This window comes from Miniopterus schreibersii (genome assembly GCF_964146895.1).
Source record: "Miniopterus schreibersii genome assembly, chromosome: X".
NCBI classification, from domain to species: domain Eukaryota; kingdom Metazoa; phylum Chordata; class Mammalia; order Chiroptera; family Miniopteridae; genus Miniopterus; species Miniopterus schreibersii.
This window is the reverse complement of record NC_138104.1, coordinates 87404721-87423273: the sequence shown is the minus strand read 5'-3', so window position 1 is coordinate 87423273 and position 18553 is coordinate 87404721. Positions and strand designations below refer to the sequence as shown.

The 18553-nt window shown below is 38.5% G+C and overlaps 1 protein-coding gene across 3 annotated transcripts in view; it reads right to left on the bottom strand.

Moving 5' to 3' along the window:
- DMD (dystrophin) overlaps positions 1-18553 on the bottom strand; it is a gene marked incomplete at its 3' end in the record, with an annotated part of 1946774 nt that overhangs the window by 1135117 nt on the left and 793104 nt on the right. For all 3 annotated transcript variants that reach the window (XM_081125527.1, XM_081125528.1, XM_081125524.1), the window contains exon 30: positions 11464-11625. In XM_081125527.1, coding sequence (XP_080981653.1) covers positions 11464-11625 — 162 coding nt within the window. The remainder of the gene's footprint in view (positions 1-11463; positions 11626-18553) is intronic.

Here is an 18553-nt window from a genome sequence, read left to right as displayed (position 1 = left end):
CTTGCCAAGAAGATAGAATTCAGGAACTGTCCTAACCCATTGCTGCAATGTAGCCTCTTTTAAAATGAAGATAAAGTTGTTGTTTTTACTTTCCAAAAAGTTATCAAAAATCAAATGACTTTATTTCTCTTCCAACAGGGTTATTATGAAAAAGATATTATCCTTTTGAATCAGTGGTAATGAACAAAATATCTATATCTAATATGTAAAACTGGTATTCTTTTACCTTTGAATCAACACTCACATCTGGCTAAAGATACGATGTTAAACCCTTAGAGAAGAGCTAACTGTGGCAGGGATAAGATATAATGAGAAAGCTGCATGGACAACATTCCTTAAGAGTGGCCTCTATTCATTCATTCTGTGCCCTGTTGCAGTTAAATTTCAGGGAAACTATGGAAGTGGGAAAGGGAAGTTAAATGCCACAGCTGGTTGTGCTTTCGGTCTGACAGATACTTAATACCTTCCTGCAGAGATTGATTTTTGAACTTTAAATAACTATAAAACAGTTCTATACTTTATTGAGTAAAGGTAATTTTCATCAAGTTCTATTCAAAAGTATGTGAGTACCTGACTTACACACCTCTGAGCCAGGTTTAGGAGAGGGTCCAATCCTACAGCGTGCTTTGTATCTAAGCATCCTAAACGGCACACTGGATATGCGAGGGGGTGGCAATTTGGAAAACGAAAGCATTCCTAATTGAGTGAAAATAAGGTGCAGGGCAGAGGCACTGAACAGCACGGAGAGTTTAGAAGACCAGAAATAACACATAAAGAATGAAAGCACATGGGCAGAAATATAACTAGAAACGTAGGTGGGAGTGAGGTCTTTAAATAAGCTCATGTCCTAAATGGAAAGTTCCCAGTATTTTCAATATGAAGATAAAGTTTAAAATTTAAAATTGATTGGAATCACAGACAACAACAGTTTTACGACTAATATTTAATGTAATAATTAAGGAAATTCCTGATGAGACAATGCTACTATAAGTTCAGTAATACTTTGAAATGATTTTGTACTTTAGTAATCAATCCACACGTATCTACGTACCCGGGGGGTGTTTTCATAAAAGCGGTGCGCGCTTGTACAGCTGGGATTTATTTGAGGGGACACAGCCATGGGAGGGAAGGAGCGAGGGGGGGCCAGGAAGGGATCATGGAGAACACAAGAGTTTAAGGCAAAGAAAGAAGGAACAGTCTACGAGAAGGAAAAGAAGAAGAGCCAGGGAAGGGAGGGCGTGCCACTCAAGTGAAGGGCCGTGGGAGTGCGACGCTAAGGGAGAGGCCAATGGTGACAATTTTGAGACAGGTCAAATGAGACAAGTGCCAATCAGTTCACATCAGCTGCTCGATGAGCTCTGTACGTCGGACAGAGTCAGTGGCTGGCGAGGGCAGAAATACGGTTTTCAAGGGCTGAAACTTGACGAAGCCTCCTGAAAAATTATGTCAATAATTTTGTCTCTCCATATAATCACATTTAGGTCAAGGAGACTGAAACTCATAATGAGGTTATGTGAAAGGCGCCAATGGATGAAGCGTTTTGTAAAATGCAAGGAGGTAGCTGATTAGAAAAATCCTGTGGGAAGCAAGAGGAAACGGCATGAAGAGCAATGATCGATAATCAATGGAAAATATTGACAGGATGAGAGCTGCTACTTTCTCAGAAGCCAAAGGTAGGACATAAAAGGTCATTTTGGATGTGAACAGGCAGGAGCCGGGATGCTTCTTAACTGATGCTCCCTGGGAATCGGAACCGACAGTGGTGAGGGAAATCTGGGTTTAAATCTCAGGGCTCTGCCTTACCACCTGGGAAAACACCAAACCTTTCTGAGCCTTAATTTCTCCTCTCTAAACTGAGGATGATAAAGGCAAACCGGCAACGAAGCACTGTCATAATTTCGAGGTAGCATATCTGGAAAAATTCTCGTGTCTGTGGTAGACAACTACATCAGTTTTGGTAAAGAGATCAGATGTGATCTTATAGGTAAAAACACCTGTTCAAGTTGTTTGCACAGATATTTAGTCATAGGTTGTCAGTGTCATTACTTATTTGTTTTTAAAGAGTGAGAGAGGAGAGGGTCCAGGAGGAGTTTGAAGGAAACTGATTAAACTTGAATAGCCACAGAGGAAATCAGAAAAAGAACCTGATGGCAGAAAGCTAAACAGGACAGTCAGAAAGAGCAGAGGGCCCAAATAAGACATCTGTAGCAGTATCCGTCTACATGCTTTGAAAAGTCCTTCATCTGGTCAACACTCAAGGTCTACACAGTAGAGAAGACAAGGGTATTCCTTTAGCCACTTACACTAGAGGGGAAACAGAAGGGCACTGAAGGAAATCATCATCATTACCCTCATCACCCAAGCAGATGTTTGCATGAGCTTATGGACCAACGATGCACATAAATTCATTTAATCACCTGGTCAAAGTAAGCACCTATCATCCTCATTACAAATGAGGGTAGAGATATTGACTTGTCCAAGGTAACACACCTAGAAAATAGCAAACTCCCTTTAAACAACCATATTACCTCTTAAATCAGGATTTAAAAATCACAGCATCTGCAAATGTACATTTATGACACAAAACAGATACCTAATCTTATTTGTATATTAATAGTATTTAGTTTATTAATTCAATTCAAGAAACAAGTGTTGCACCTACTACCCAATTTCACATAGTGAGAACAAAACTAGTGCCCCTATTCTTAAGGAACTTTTATTCTAGGGAAGACAGAACACAGAGGTATAAGTAAATTACAAAGCAAAAATGTGTAATAGGAAACCCCATGCGATGCAATAAAAGAGAAGGGAAAATTCATTTCTACTACAGGATCTGGTAAAACTTTAAGAAGGTGGCATAATTTAAATTGTATATGGCTGAGAAGGGCTTTGGGAGGGGTACGGAATGAGAGACAGGGATCTCATTCCAGGCTGTGAACCATGTTGGCAAATTCTGGGTTTGGAGTGTGCAGAGTGTGTCTACTTGGTTTCATGGAAGGAATGGCTGAGTGTGGGTAGAGTAAGAATTACTTTCTAAAGGAGGAATTAGTGTGAAACTATTGAACCTTAAGTTTCAGGGCCGCTCACTTGCCAAAGGCTCTTTCTATAACTCAGCATTTAATTTTCTATTTTCAATTTATATAAAGATTGGCCCCCCCAAAGCTGCCTCTAGTAGCCTGACATTATAAAACAAAGCCAAGAAAACGTAAGTGATCACTGGAACACACGACTTCTGGTGATAAATTCCACCTTTTTGCAAAAGAGCCATACTGTTGTCATGACTCATAAACAAGAGAAACAACAGTGACTGACAACACACAAGCCAAAACTGAACTTTGATCTGTCACCAGAAGAAGATAAGAAACACATAACTTGTGAAAGGAAAGTCTGGCAGCTTGGGACGCAATGCACAGGATACATGGACCCTGAAACGTTCAGTCCTACCGAGCAGTAAGACAGACTCTTGAGAGAATGAACGTCTGTGCCCTTAAAAGGTCACCGCTACGAAAATCATTAGAACTGAAAATAAGTGATGGTTGACTATCACATAAAACTGCGATTTTAGCATAATTTATAGACAGCATTTCTAGAAAAATTCTTATATCTGTAGTACTGTTCCCATATGATTAGACATCAGAATTTATTTATAAATTAAGTGTATTATACATGAAAAGAGCCCAGTGGCTAAATGTATTTTAGAAATTAAGGATGAACATGTCTATACTACAGAACTTCTCAGAATGTTTTATATATTAATATACATTGTGAAATCCAAGAGGGAGGTAGTTCTTTACTCAAATTATCCTCTATACTTATAATTATACTTAATGACTATATTCAGGAACAGCACTCCAGTTCATTATTATTAAAGTTATAAGATAAAAATTGATAAATAATTTTAATCAGTTCTACTTTGGGAAGTTATATATCATACATCACATTTCTATTTAGCTAGCACATTCACAAATTAATTCAACAATTCTTACTTGCAACTGATAATTCATTTTTAATTTGTATTTAGAATATTGTTTAGCACCTACTTTTATTTAACCTCATCAGATTATTATTCTGGAAACATGATTAAAAAATGCTATGACTTTAGGGCAGACTTACTGTGAAATAGATAAATTATTTGTTTAAATAACAGAGTATTATGAAAACTTGCAGGCAGAATGGATAATCTCTTATTTAATAATTCCTCTAATAAAAAAAGAAACATCACATCATCTTTCCTGACATTATGACTAGACAATGAAAAAAAGTTATATTGTGGAAGAAAACATTAAAAACAGAAGATTTAATCCAAAGGAAAATTATTTCCGGGCTTGGCTACCAAATTTGTAAGATCTGCTAAAGATCTAAATAAAGGCTTGAGCAATTTTAGTTCTATTTTCACCTAAAATATACATCTACCAGGATATGTGTTCAAAGAAAAAAAACAACTGGATCTTGTGAAATTATCAGCTTGGCTTCATATAAAATCAATAATTTCCAACAGAAGTGAAATGAAGTGCACTAGCAAATAAGGGGCTGATGGTTTGGAATACCCACACGTGAGTCTCTTCTTACTTTTTTACTTATTAAATTATTACAAAGTGTAATTTGAACCTTTCCAAAATTATCTGCCCATGGGAATAATTACATTTTTAATGTTCTCCATATTTTATGTTATTTATTATTATTTTTAAAAATATATCTATTGATTTCAGAGAGAGGAAGAGAGAGGGAGACAGAGATAAACATCAATGATGAGAGAGCCATTGACCGGCTGCCTCCTGCACGCCCCCTGCTGGGGATGGAGCCCGCAACCCGGGCCTGTGCCCTGACCGGGAATCAAACCCCGATCTCCTGGATCCTACGCCGATGCTCAACCGCTGAGCCACGCCCAGCTGGGCTGTTCTCCATATTTTAGAAGTACAAATTTTCAAAGGTCCTTTATTACTTGTTCTTCCTTTAATTTTGTGAGCACATGTTCTATATGGACATTTCCACTTCTTGAGGATGCAATTTCAAAACTTCTAATGTTTAAAAGTGACTAATCTAACAGTGCTACATTTCTCTATTAATAGTCTCAACATGACATCTTCTAATATCTTTCTTTTTGAAACATTTTAGTTATTTTCTCTGGAATCATTTTATTTGACATCACAAAAGCGCTAATAATTATTTTATATAAAGTTTCCTTTATTCCATTAAATACTTTAGACAGCTACAGCCTAATTTTGCTTGTCATTTTCTGTCATTAATTTGATATATGAGAATGGTGTGATGAGGTAAATCCTGATAAAAAGTCCTGCTCTCAGCTCAGTTAATTGTAAAGTGCTATATTGGAAATGCCATTAATGTTTGATTGATTTTTAGTTCTATAATTTGCCCTTTACCATTTTTAATGGAAAAAAATGGTTATTTCTATTTGCATTGTTGTTTCCTACTTTCAACATATAGTGCTAGTTATGAACATAATTACTGCATTGTCAAATGTCTTTTTTGGTAATGGCATGATAATATAATTTGCTTTATATTTTTCCATTGCTTTCAGAGAGAGTGGAAGGGGGAGAGAGACAGAGATAGAAACATAGATGTGAGAGAGACACATCAATTGGTTGCCTCCCATTTGCGTGCAGACTGGGGCCGAGGGCTGGGCCTGCAACCGAGGTACATGCCCTTGGCCAGAATCAAACCCAGGACCCTTCAGTCCGAGGGCCGACGCTCTAACCACTGAGCCAAACCAGCTAGGGCTAGCTTCACTTTTATATTTAGAATTTCTAGAGGGATTTTCAGAACACGATGCTATCATTTAATGGCAGACTTCAGAAGTGCAATTCTGAGTTTACAATACGAAAGATGTCATTTCTTCATTATACATCCTGTGAGGACATAACACAATGCAAGTGCAGCCAATGATGTGTGGCATGTTTATAATCTCGCGCATCTTTTGCAACTCCTGCTTGTGACTGCCGCCCACACTATTAAACATGTCAAAATAACACAGGCATCTAAATAAGGGAGTAATGAGTTCTAGATAGTGCCACACAGAGAGAAGTAGCATTGCAATGTTAGAGCAGACTTAAAATGAATTGCATTCTGTTTACCATTAAATCTACATTGCTGGGTAAAAGAAACTATTTCTGCCATGGCTCCGTGGGGTTTACTCTTGGAACCCAAGTCTCTGTAACAGTTCTCTATTTTCTTCTTCTGTGGTTAAATTATTTCATTATCACATAAATCCTGAATGAATTCCCCTATGTGGGTTTATACTGTCTAATTCATAAATAAGTGAGGGGGGCTATAAAGTTAGATTGTTCTGAGTCATTTGACAATCAAATGTGCCTATTTATGCTCTAAAAGTCTTTTTTATTCCATTATGAAACCATAAGCTTAATCCGATAGACCAAAATCTGCATTTAAATCTTTGCTTTTTAAGCCACTGATTTGGATCGTTTGGAATGCTTACATTTAAATATGGCCCAATATATTTAAAGTGAGTTATAAAATTTATAAAATTTATAAAGTTATAAAATTTAGCTTCCATAAACACAGAAGATCTCAATGATGAATGGTTTTGATCTGCAGTCACGCAATCGGTTTAACAGCTTTCTTTAGTAAAAAAGATTCCTCTTTTCTATCTATGGATACTCAGTCTGAGCCACATTCTTAATGGTAGGAAAAGAGAGATGGAAGGAAGGAATCTGGTCTGTGGTGGACCTGGAACACCCAAAGGCCTAGCTGGTTGAGCAAAACGTGAGAGCACTTTTCTCTGCTGATTAAGGCATCCTCTCCTTTGATGATAATTCATTTGCTTCCTAAACTGCTCCATTTTCTCCCCGCTGTTACACACACACATAAATCTACCATGTGGGAGGTGAGGTTGCAAAAGATGGGACCAGGAACCTGCCCAATAGAAGGGAAAGGACCGCTTTGCTATTGCACTGCTTCCTGCTGCCTGGGTAACAGGGTCACGCCTTCACCCACACACTGGGCATCGGGAAGGCGTGAAAACACGACTTTCCACAGGGGCCCGCGGGGGCTCGCTCCTATGTCCTGGCGACTCAGAATATGAAATTACTGGGAAAAGAAAAACAGTGCAGCTTCAAGTGTCTTTCTAAGTGTAAGAATTACAGTTAAGCAGCTATTCAGACAGAGTCACGACGGCTCCAACAGTGACTTACAGACACATCCAAGCTAACCACACATCAGCACATCTGGGATTAGGGGTGGGAGAGAGAAAATAGGAAAGCCAAGCTGAGTTCATCCTCCAAGGTCCACACTGAAAATTCTATTTGTCCGAATTATTTTGTTCACGTGGGAGTTCTCAGCTATGTTTTCTACCTTCACCTGTATCTCTTAAGAGTAAGGGGGCAGCCCAGCCGCTGCTGCCTAGTGGTTGAGCGTGAACCTGGAGGTGGCGGCTCGATTCCCGGTCAGGGCACATGCCCGAGTTTCGGGCTCCATCCCCAGCAGGGGGCGTGCAGGAGGCAGCTGATCGGTGACTCTCTCATCATTGATGTTTCTCTCTCTCTTCCCCTCTCCCTGAAATCAGTAAGAACATACTTAAAAAAAAAAAAGGTAATTTCTTTTTAAAAAAAGTGTAAGGGGATAATTAAAATAGGAGAGAAAGTCACCAGTATTTTGATTTCCACCCAGACTCCCTCCCATTGCAACCTTGACACAGCCATAGCTGAGAATCTTGATCAGAGAGTGGTGAGAAGTGTGACGTGGAAAAAGAACTGGAGACATTCAGCTATTACGCCAATAATGCACTAGCCAGAGTTGTTCTCAACATTAGCTACACGTTAGAATAACTGGGGGAAGTTCTGAAAATTGTGATGACCGGGTCCACCCAGATTCTGATGTGATTGGCCTGGGGTGCAGCCTAGGTACCTGGATGTTTTTTCTTCTAGACCATAGGTGCAAAAACTAAATCTCTGTTTTAGCATGCCCTTCAGGAGAATTAAAGAGTAAGCAACTATATTCATGCCATGTGTTTCTCTGCAATTATACAATTTGATAATTTTACCCTGTAAAATCATTTCAAAGAAACACTCACAGATTTTATATTTTAATCATACCATTTTTGAAATAGCTCTTAAGTTTCTGATTTCTATATCTAGAAGATAGATTTCTATACTAGAAGAGTTTTTGTCATTTGCTTTCCTCTATTTGAATCAATAAGATGTCATCTTAATTTTGTATTTTAATAAAAAAATCCCTCTTTAAAAGGGCTGTCATTGGGCAGTTGATGCTGTGGTGATATGATCTAAGATTCTGACTTAAGTGTCATTTTGTTAAACAAAATACTCAGTTGAACACATGCTCTGATACCCTTGCTGTATGTGGTTTTATCATCTGAAAAGTAAAGCTTTACTCTTGTAAGCTCATATCACTAAATTAAAAAAGTAAAATATTTTTAATCCAATTTAGAATCAAAAGACCTAGTTCTCTAATCATGACAGATAAGTGATCAATTAACATGGGCAGGCAGTGAGAAGCTCGTTCCTGCCCTAGAGTTATAAATGCAAACGGAATGCAAGGAAGTATCTTGATCTACAAGTACTTTAATATATAAGCATATACCTGTCAGAAAGTTATACACATTGTCTATGTTTCCTAATGTTGAGAATTTTTTACACTTGAGAAGCTCAAATAATCTTAGAAGGCAGAAAAAGAAGGTTCCATTAACAAATATAAATTTAGTAGCAAATCTGCCAGTGCGCCACACGGTGGAGTCAGACATCCACAAATCCATGTGGCCAGTTTGTGACAGGAAATCTGAGCACATATATAAGATGACCAAATATGGTAATGCCATTACTCCATCCTGCTTTGCCGTGATGTATTAAAACAAGTACTCAATTTCTGAAAAGGAAAAGCTAAGCCCGCTAATCTTTTAATTAGCAATGAGTTTTTATGAAAATGGAAACAAACACATGGTTTTTTATTATACAAAGCATTAAAATTAGCCCTCATTATTTATACTTAGAAAAATGTCATTTTGGCAGAACGCTTTGTGAGTTCTCGGTCTGATTGTGCTTAAGTTCTTATTTCACCGACAAGCTCTTTACTTTCTACTTGTTTCCTCTCTCTGAAATCGATATATTAAAAAAAAAAAAAAAAAAGAACTACATGATTGTAAACTAAAGGAAGAATAGAGCTGCTTATTTTTTTAACTTTAATGACATGAATTTGGAGGGATGTTCGATTAAAGACTGCTCTCAACTTTGAAATGGAGTTAAGGAAAATTCTGTGCAGTATAAAACTAAATATCAACATGAGAAATTTGTACTATAAAATTTTATAGAGTTACGTTTTGAGGTGTGTACAACGAGACTATGAGTAGCAAAATTGAGATAGGCAAATCTATTATTGTCTTAGAAAAAATTGGAGCTTTTCAGGAAAAAAATCTTGTGTAGTTGAGAAGGTTGTGGTGTGGGACCCTGAGTGTTTTCTTTCATTTAGATTCTATAACATGAATATGACATACTAGTTAGTTTATAATAGCATAACATATTTTATTTTATTTTTTTAAATAAAAAGCTATAGTAAAAGTATTAACTATGGAAGTTCAAAAATACTTACAGATAAAAACACACAGGTAAATTAAGAAATTTCAAATCTACAGTACTTGAAAAAAGAGATTTTTAAGTACTAACAAGCTCAAGTCCACCTTTTGTGCATTTTTGGTTGCACCTGTATTTGCAAGATAATTCTTGACTTGGAATTCCCCAAGTGGTAATATATAATATTGGAAAATGCAACCCCCGTGAAAGCTACTGAAACATTCTTCTCTGTGATTTTCTTTTAAGATGACAGCAAGTGAATTGTTTTCTGGAGCAGAGTTATCAAGTACTCAGATTTACTTCAAGGATTGTATTTCCTGAAACTCAATTTGAAACTCCCTTGAAAGAAAGTAGAAACAAGTAGAAGGGGGAGGGAGAGAGAGAGAAACATCAATGGTGAGAGAGTCATTGATCGGCTGCCTCCTGCACGCCCCCTGCTGGGGATCCAGCAACCCGGGCATGTGCCCTGACCGGGAATCGAACCCTGATCTCCCGGATCCTAAGTTGATGCTCAACCACTGAGCCACACTGGCCGGCTGGGCTACAATCATGTAGTTCTCAGTTCAGTAAGAATTTCTCATTTCCATCATGCTTTTCTCGAAAGCCTGCCTATAAAATTGTCTATGGGATTCAAATAGGGAAAGTCTCAGGAACAGTAAATGCCAGAGAACTTGACTGGACTTTTCGCAAGTTTGAAGAAATGCATACCTGGGGAGGCTAAACTTCTGAGGGGCCTTTGCTATTACTCCCTGTTTACTAGAGCATTTACGTTTGTTGTCCGAGTAAAAAACTATCATGAGGATTTTATAATCAGGATTCACCCAAAACTTCACTTTCTACATCTCCGATTGCAATAGTCAATGAGGAAACCCTCTGCACTGAACTTGTGGAGTCTACCAAAATGTTCTGTGCTCTGCCCCATAATCTCAGGGGCTTTCTTGGTCAAACATAGACAGGATGGTAAACTAACCCATGCTCTTGTGCACACCAAGTTCTGGGTACCAATGTAACTGTGACTCGCCACACTGTAATTGCCCTGTAACAATTACCTATAAATCCACTATTTCACCCAATTAGTGGGGAAGGGGCTTTGGGATGGGGAGATAACCTTCTAATGCCCCTCACATCATAGTATATTGGTCTGAGTTGTCCTTGGTTATAGATTTCATACTATGCACATATGCTTTGAAAAATAACTATCAGAAAGTCCTAAAGACATTTAAATAAATAACACCTATGAACATTTAAATGTTATTTAAAACAGAAATACAGAATTTTAAAAATACTTCCAAGGTGCAAGTTAATTTAGATGTAGCCTAGATTTGCTCAATATAGTAGACTTAGATTTATTTTCATTACCATTTTAACTCTCATTCTAGAAAAACTGTCTTAACACAGTTTATAATCTGACTGAATAGAGTCGAATGCATGAGTAAACAGTATGATTAGTGATAAAATGCAAATTTGCATCTCAACTACCTGCAACACACAGAGATCACATGGCTTGTGATTCCAAGATAAAAAAGACAAGCTGATAATGAAATGTCGGATGCTGCTTTTTTTCATAGCACCATTAAAAATATTTTCTTTACAGTTTAAATCCCTGTGGTTTTCCATGGCTTAAGGATACTAGCTGGAGCATACTGGGAAACAGCAGACTTCAGTGTGATAGTACCCTGTCTTGCAGATGTCTCGATGTCAAATTCCTCCATCACGTACTTTCAAAACTAAATCCTACAGCGCTCATCTAGAGCTCCTTTTCTCCTCTTAGCTCCACATAGTCAAATCACTCAATCAAACAGCCCTCTGCACAACTAACTGAATAACACTTAAGTTAGAAATTCGGCCATATCTTGTTCAGATAATAAAAAACAAAAGAGCAGATGCTCATTCCCAGTCTACTTGCCTGGGCTTCCTGAGGCATTTGGGCTGCGTCCACTTTGTCGGCAATATAAGCTGCGAGCTGCTTGTCAATGGATGAGAGGGACTCCTGAATTAAGAGCAAGGACTTTTCAAGCTCCTGGGCAGACTGGATACTCTGTTCAAGCAACTTTTGCCTCCTCATGGCCTAAAGAAGAAATAAGGATGAATCTGTTAAATGTCTATTCATTTATTTTTCTGCAATCCTCCTGCAAAGTAAATAAAGATTCTAGATTCTTCCACAGTCACCTTGGTGTAAGACAGATTTCGCAGCTTCCTGCCACTCATTCAGCTCTACTTTATCAAAATAAAAATAAGAGTAAGAAAAGAGAGAGAGCACATAGAACAACAGGGTCAGGTATCTCGGCAGGACAAAGCCAAAATAGTATGTACATTGAGAAAAGAGGCTGGAGGAAACACTCGGAAAATCCTTTCAGTCGTTGCAATCTGTTCTCAGGCCGAATGTTCCTCCTGATCTCATTATATAGTTCAAGAGATTTGGTTTACTTAGAATAGGGTCATCGTCATCACAATCCAATTCAAGATAGATAATCCACTTCCACCAGCGGGACACATCTACAATCTGTTCAGAATCAGCTCTTTTTCAAAAAGAGAATTTTAGATAACCATCTGGTTAAGGATTTATTTTGAACACTATTTCAACTGGTTCTGCATGGTCTCTTCCCCCCCCCCAATTTTCTCTCACAATTTGGATTATGGAAATTGCTTGTACAATTGGGTTTGTGTTACTGCCGAAGTAGAACAAATAATAAGTAATCCTAATATAGCTGCAATTAATCTTGATTGCTACTATAAGTATGATTAGAATAATTTAACACTTTTCAAGTATAAATAGCATGCTGTACATATCACACAGTCTCCCTTCAAGGATCTGTTCACCTTTAAAAAGCAGTCAGGAGAGTAAGGAATGGGACAGGCAACTTCTCGAGAATTCCTTAAGTAATGCAACATACCAAGTATTTTCTCTTATTATATAACATATAGGCATGATTACCTGGTACAATGGAACTATCCTTCCCACAGACCGTGACTGGGGTTTGAAAAATAATCCTGCTTTTTATATTAAATAAAAACTATTAGTTGAAAAGGTTGTGATATGGGACCCCAAGTGCTTTCTTTCATTTATATATGAATACAGGATTCTAGAAACATGAATATAATATACTAGTTGGTTTATAATAACATGACATAAAGTATTTTCTTGTTATAAAAAAGCTATAGTAAAAGTATTAACTATAGAAGTTCAAAATACTTGCAAATAAAAGCACACAGGTAAATTAAGAACTTTCAAATTTACTTGAAAAAGAGATTTCCAAATACTAACGTGCTCTTAAGCTTAAAAGGTACTGGAGATGGCATTCCACTTTTTAATAAAACCTACTTGGAACACGGTGTTACTCCAGGAAGAACAGAGCTAAAGGCATCTGGACCAAGGGAAAAACGAGCTGAAGGCTCGTGATGCTGCCGGGGCGGGGAGGGCGTTCCCAGTGTGCACACCTGTCACAAATCGTCAGGGTCTTGTCCTTTCTTTGCATTCTACCCAGACCCTTAGCTGTCACATGCTGAAAACTCTCAACGCTACATCTCCAGTCCAGATTTTCCCCTTGATGTCCAAACTCGCACATATCTTGCCCTACCTGAGATTTCCACTTGGATGTCCATGGCCGCCAAAACTTAGCAACTCAACCGAGTATGGTTCCACTGTGTCCGTTTCTAATTTATTTTCCACCTCCCCAGCTTGGTTTTGCTCTTTCTCTGCATCTTCCCCTATTTCAGTGATTTGCATTTAATCATTGCCTTTATTAGGCATCATCCTAGACAGTCCCTCTTCCTGCATCACATCCTTCATCATTTTCATTTAATCAGTCAATAAATCACCATTTCTTTCTTCTACCTCCTAATATTTCTCGCTGCCCCCCGTTCCTCCCTCTCCCCATGTCTTTAGTTGAAGTCATCACCATCTCTCGCCTCAAACATGGTACTAGCCTCTTGGCTGGCATCCTACTCTGTCACCACCCATCTGCAAAGCAGCTACAGAGTGTTCTTTCTAAAGTGAAATTACGGCTTCTGCTTAAAATCTTCGTGTGATTTTGTTTTCCTTTAGGATAAAAGCCATGCCCTTAACATTGCTTTAAAGTCCCTTTAGAGTCTTTGGGGGCATCTTCCACTCCTTGCTCTAGCTATAGAGAAATTTCACTTTTCATTTCCCATTACCTATTATGTCCCTCTTGGTACTGGGCCTTGAACATGCTGTTCCCTTTTCCTAGACTAATCCCATCCCAACTTCCTTTTATTGGCTAATTTATATTTACCCTTAGAGGCCAACCTTGGAAAAATGGACTGTCTCTGACACTCCACGTTCTCTCCTGCACTTTGTATTCCTGTCTTAGCATGTAGCACACCATCTCGTCATTTTCCATTAATTGTCTGTTTCTGTTTTAGCCTATAAGCTCGAGTGAAAATAGAGATCACGGCTGTCCCTTTCATTGCTCAGTACCAGCTCCTAGAATAAAGGCCAACAGTTTTATGACCGGATGAGTGGTATAACAAGGCTTTTTAATGAGGAAAACAAGCGTGCAAGTAGTCAAAGACAAAAAAATAAATTTACAAGAATTTGGGAGGAAAATAAACCATCGCCACCACTCAGAGATATATCCTTTGGAGGATAGCCCTTCCTGGTTTGTTTTTGTGTTTAGTATTAGAAGTATCAGAACAGGCCAGAAAAAAAATATTGGGAGCAAACTTTATTTCTATTAAAATACTCTATCCAAATGGGTGACCAAGGCATTGCCCTGTACTCTAAATCAAATGTAGTTTCCTATTTTTTCAGTCAAAATTTCAACTAGAAGTTAAATCACATATTAATTCAGATAACACTGCTCATGGCTATAATCACAGCTCCCTGTATCATAGAAGAAAATGCCTATAGCCTGCCCAGAGTTTCTCCAAGAAAGGGATCTTTAATGACAAAATCTCACCATTGTGACAGGTGGCTGGAGAAGCCTTCCGATCACAGCATGGAGAAATTGGCGACCTGGGCACTGTTTAAATTTGGTCCTTTATCTGGCAAAAGGCAAGAACAGCCTCCCCTTTTGTGCACATCTGTAGAATTTTAATAGAACTGAATAGGATATAATATAGCATCATTTTAAACCACTTATCTAGCCTCAAAATTAATTTTTGGAAAGCTATCTTTTCTATTCAGGAGGTTCTATGGGTTGAAAGGAATGAAATGGCCTAAGAGGAGATGGCAGAGTTGCCCTTAGGCGGCTTGGCTCTTTGCCTGGCCTGGCGGTCAATAAGAGAGACTGGTTTACACAGATTCTTTGGTTATGTCGGGGAGTGAAAAGACCTGATGTCAATCAAGCTTGTGTAAGCTGCCCTCTATTTCTAAATATCTTATTAGGGGGACCCTGATGGGCTGCTAGGCCTGTGGCTTGTCTAGGACTCTCTGCCCACTCGACTTGTGCTCTCATTGAATGAAGTTAGTAGGAAATCCTGAACCACAACTGAAATGTTGTTGGCCCAGAGTACTGCTCAACTGTAGCTTTAAAATGTTATTTCAGGCCTTCAGCTAATCTGCTCAGCAATAAGAGGAATCATAGAGTTAGACAGAAACAGCAAATAGGAGAATTACAAAGACATTAAAAGACTAGGAATCAGCAACAAAACATAAATGTAGAAAACTGAATCCTGGTAACAGTGATCGAGGAAACACATAATAAAAAAACTTTAAATTTGCTTTTCAGAGAAAAGTGAAAGGAAACCAAGTAAAAAAATCAACATACATGAAAATACTTTATTTTCCCTCAAAGTGTTCTGCAGTAGAAAATTAAGAGTTTAATGACTGTTGCTGGTAATGGGAAGTTGTCTCCAAAGTGAACTGACTGTTCCTCACATTCTTATATTTTAAATAAAGTATTAACTCGCGTGCCTCAGTATTATAAACATGTAAGTCAGAGTGCAGCATGCCTAAGAAACGGTGCAAGAATATTCTTTTGTTTTGTTTTCGGACAATACATTTTTCATGTAAAAAACAAATCTGGGAATTTAAACAAAAACAAATGTATTTAAAATATTATGTAGGCTTAAATATGGAGAAAAATTTATAGACAAGTTATCCCAATAACTTTTTACAAATCATCATTCATTAATGGAGCTACACATCGTTACTAAACTTAATTTTATTAATAATTTTTACTTCAAAGAGGTGACAGGTGAGCTCATTAGGAATGTGGTTGTTTTCACTATTAAAACAGGACTTTCTGAGAAAATTATTATAAAGATATATTTCCCTTACAGTTAAGCTTTCTATAGTCAGCAGCAAATACTTATTAAGCACATAAGATTTTGAAGAATTAAACTATAAACATACTCTCTCGCTACAGGAAGATCGCAACCAAACCAGAAAAAATCTAGTGGAAAGCAAAGATAAACATTTTCCAGCCAAAGAAAGAAAGAAGAAAACCAATCTACGCTGTATAAGCTAAAGAATGCCAGGAAAGGGCTTCTGCCCCAGTCTCCCACCTTACACCGACTGCCATTCCCCTCTTGGTCGCACAGGCCACAAACTACAAATACGTATGCGGAGATTTCAAAAAGCTCACTAAAATAAATGGTCCTGAGAAAGTTAAATCACAATATAGCAAGGGTTAGCTTAAGACCACTAAAAATAACTTTCTTCCAGAAGTAGGAATGGGAGAAATGTTGTCATTTTGTTTCTTCTTTTAGGGGCATGTCTTACTGTTTTACTTTGTTTGCTTTCTTGGATGAAAAAAGAGGAAAGGAGAATTTTGATGCCCAAGCTATGAGAGTGAAGGACCAACTGGGTGCGAGTCTTACGGCGAGATTTCCAGCGGGTGCTCTTTGCTGTGGGCTCCCTCGGGGGGGAGGGGGTGCGAGGGTGACAGGAGTTTCATGAAACGGAAAGCGTAAGTGTGCAAAAGATGCACTTAGACTTCTTAGCGTCTTTCACAAGCCTTTGTTTTTATCGAATCATGTAACAGATATTCCTTGGTTGCCTACCTACTGTGTGCTGGGCTTTGGGGGCCCTCAGGTTTTCATTTTAAATTACTCACTAGATCCAGTTTTAGGATTGTAAAATTTACCCTTCCTTTGGTCCTAAGTAAAAAAAACAAAAATTTGAAAAAATGATTCTTTTTAGTGGGTTGGGATTTTGAGAGATATCTGGCTTCTCAGAAGTCTAGAGTGTGGATTTTCTCAAGAATTGAAGATTCTTGACTGTTCTGCTTTGATATGAAGAAAACATTTGGCTCTTTGTGAAGGCAAGTTACCTAGAAGTGTTTAAATTCTATTCATTAACGTTTCTAGGAAATAAGAAAAGAACAGATGTCAGAGGGTTGGTTTAAAAAGCAGAATACTTCTATGTTCATCTTGTAGTAAGTGCTACACATGTATCTATTTGCCTATTTTTGTTTGTTGATAAGTACTTGTCAGTGAGATCTGTACATGTACAACGTTTGGATTCCCAGCACTGTTTTGTTTTCCTTTCCCTAAATAAGGAACCATTTTGGCCAATGTTAACATTAAGCCTCATTTCTCTGAGTGATTTTAATAGATGAACTAAAGAAAATGATGCCCCAAATTCTGATGCAAATAAAGGAAAGCATCTACAAATTCCTGAAGCTTCTGCTTGGAGGACGGCATCAACTGGCCTAACCTTGAACGCCGCTACCTTGCACCAGGCAGAGCACTAAGGGGCATCTTTCTCATGAACAGCGGCTAGGTGTGGGAGTCCTGTAAGAAATGTGTTAAAAGCAAACCGTACTCCCGTGGGTGTTCAGGAACTAACACGGAGGGCCACGAGAAGTCACTAATCTGTATTATTTGACAGCCACACTAACTGCACAGACAGATGGCCTGACAGAGGAGTTCTACTTTCAGAGTCCCAAGTTCCGTAGCTGGGCAACTGAGGCAACTGCTTCCCTCCAGTTTTCCTCTGTCACCTACTGTGAGGTTTTTCATTTGTTCAATTAACAGATAATGAGAATACTCAATTTGACTGAATTATGTTAGTGCGTTTAAGAACATTTTTGATGTTCCTAGCCTCTGTTTTTTGACTTAGCTATTCTGAAGCTCCAATGAGTATGGTGATGAAAACACTGGAATTTATCTATTATCTTAGAATTTTGGCTACAGTCTTCACCTGAAAATAATAAGTGGCTAAGTTCCTGTCGTTCTAAGAAATGGAAATAAGAAGACTTTTCTCAGTAGGGTTTACAAAAGAGGTGGGCACGTTGGCCATTCTTCATGGCTCCACCAACTCCACTTACTCCAAAGCCCACCGAAGATCTGGGAGAGAAACAGAAGTCAGGCTGAATCCCTGGCCCCGGAGGAGAGGGTGATGGCCAAGCGAGGAATGAAAAGTACTTGGGGCAGAAAGGTTGGAGGTGGGCCCCAACGCCAGCACCCACAGAATCTGGGGGTCCCAAGTAGATGGGGACGGCACCGAATTACCAGCTTGGACTCCGCGCACCCAACTGAAAGCTTCATTCGCTTTCTCTGCCTACTTAAGAATAAAAAATAACTGGAAACGATTGCACAGTGAAGAGAATGGGAAGCCTGTATTCCCCAATGCTTGCTGTGGCAAAGTCTTATTATTTCCATTTCTTAGAATGAGAGGAACTTAGTACTTATTGTTTTCAGTTAAAGGCTGTAGCCAAAATTCTAAGATAATAGAAAAATTCCAATGTTTTCACGACCATAATAATTGGAGCTTCAGAATAGCTATTTTAGAAAACTAGGATAGGAGGAAACAGCTAATCAAAAATGTCCTTGCCTTAGCCGGTTTGGCTCAGTGGTTAGAGCGCCGGCCTGCAGACTGAAGGGTGCCGGGTTCAATTCCGGCCAAGGGCACGTACCTCGGTTGCAGGCTCAGTCCCCAGCCCTGGTCGGGGTGCGTCCGGGGGGCAACCAGTCAATGTGTCTCTCACATCAACGTTTCTCTCTCTCTCCCTTCCAGTCTCTCTGAAAAGCAATGGAAAAAATATCCTTGGGAGAGAATTAAAAAAAATTAAATAAATAAGATAAAAATG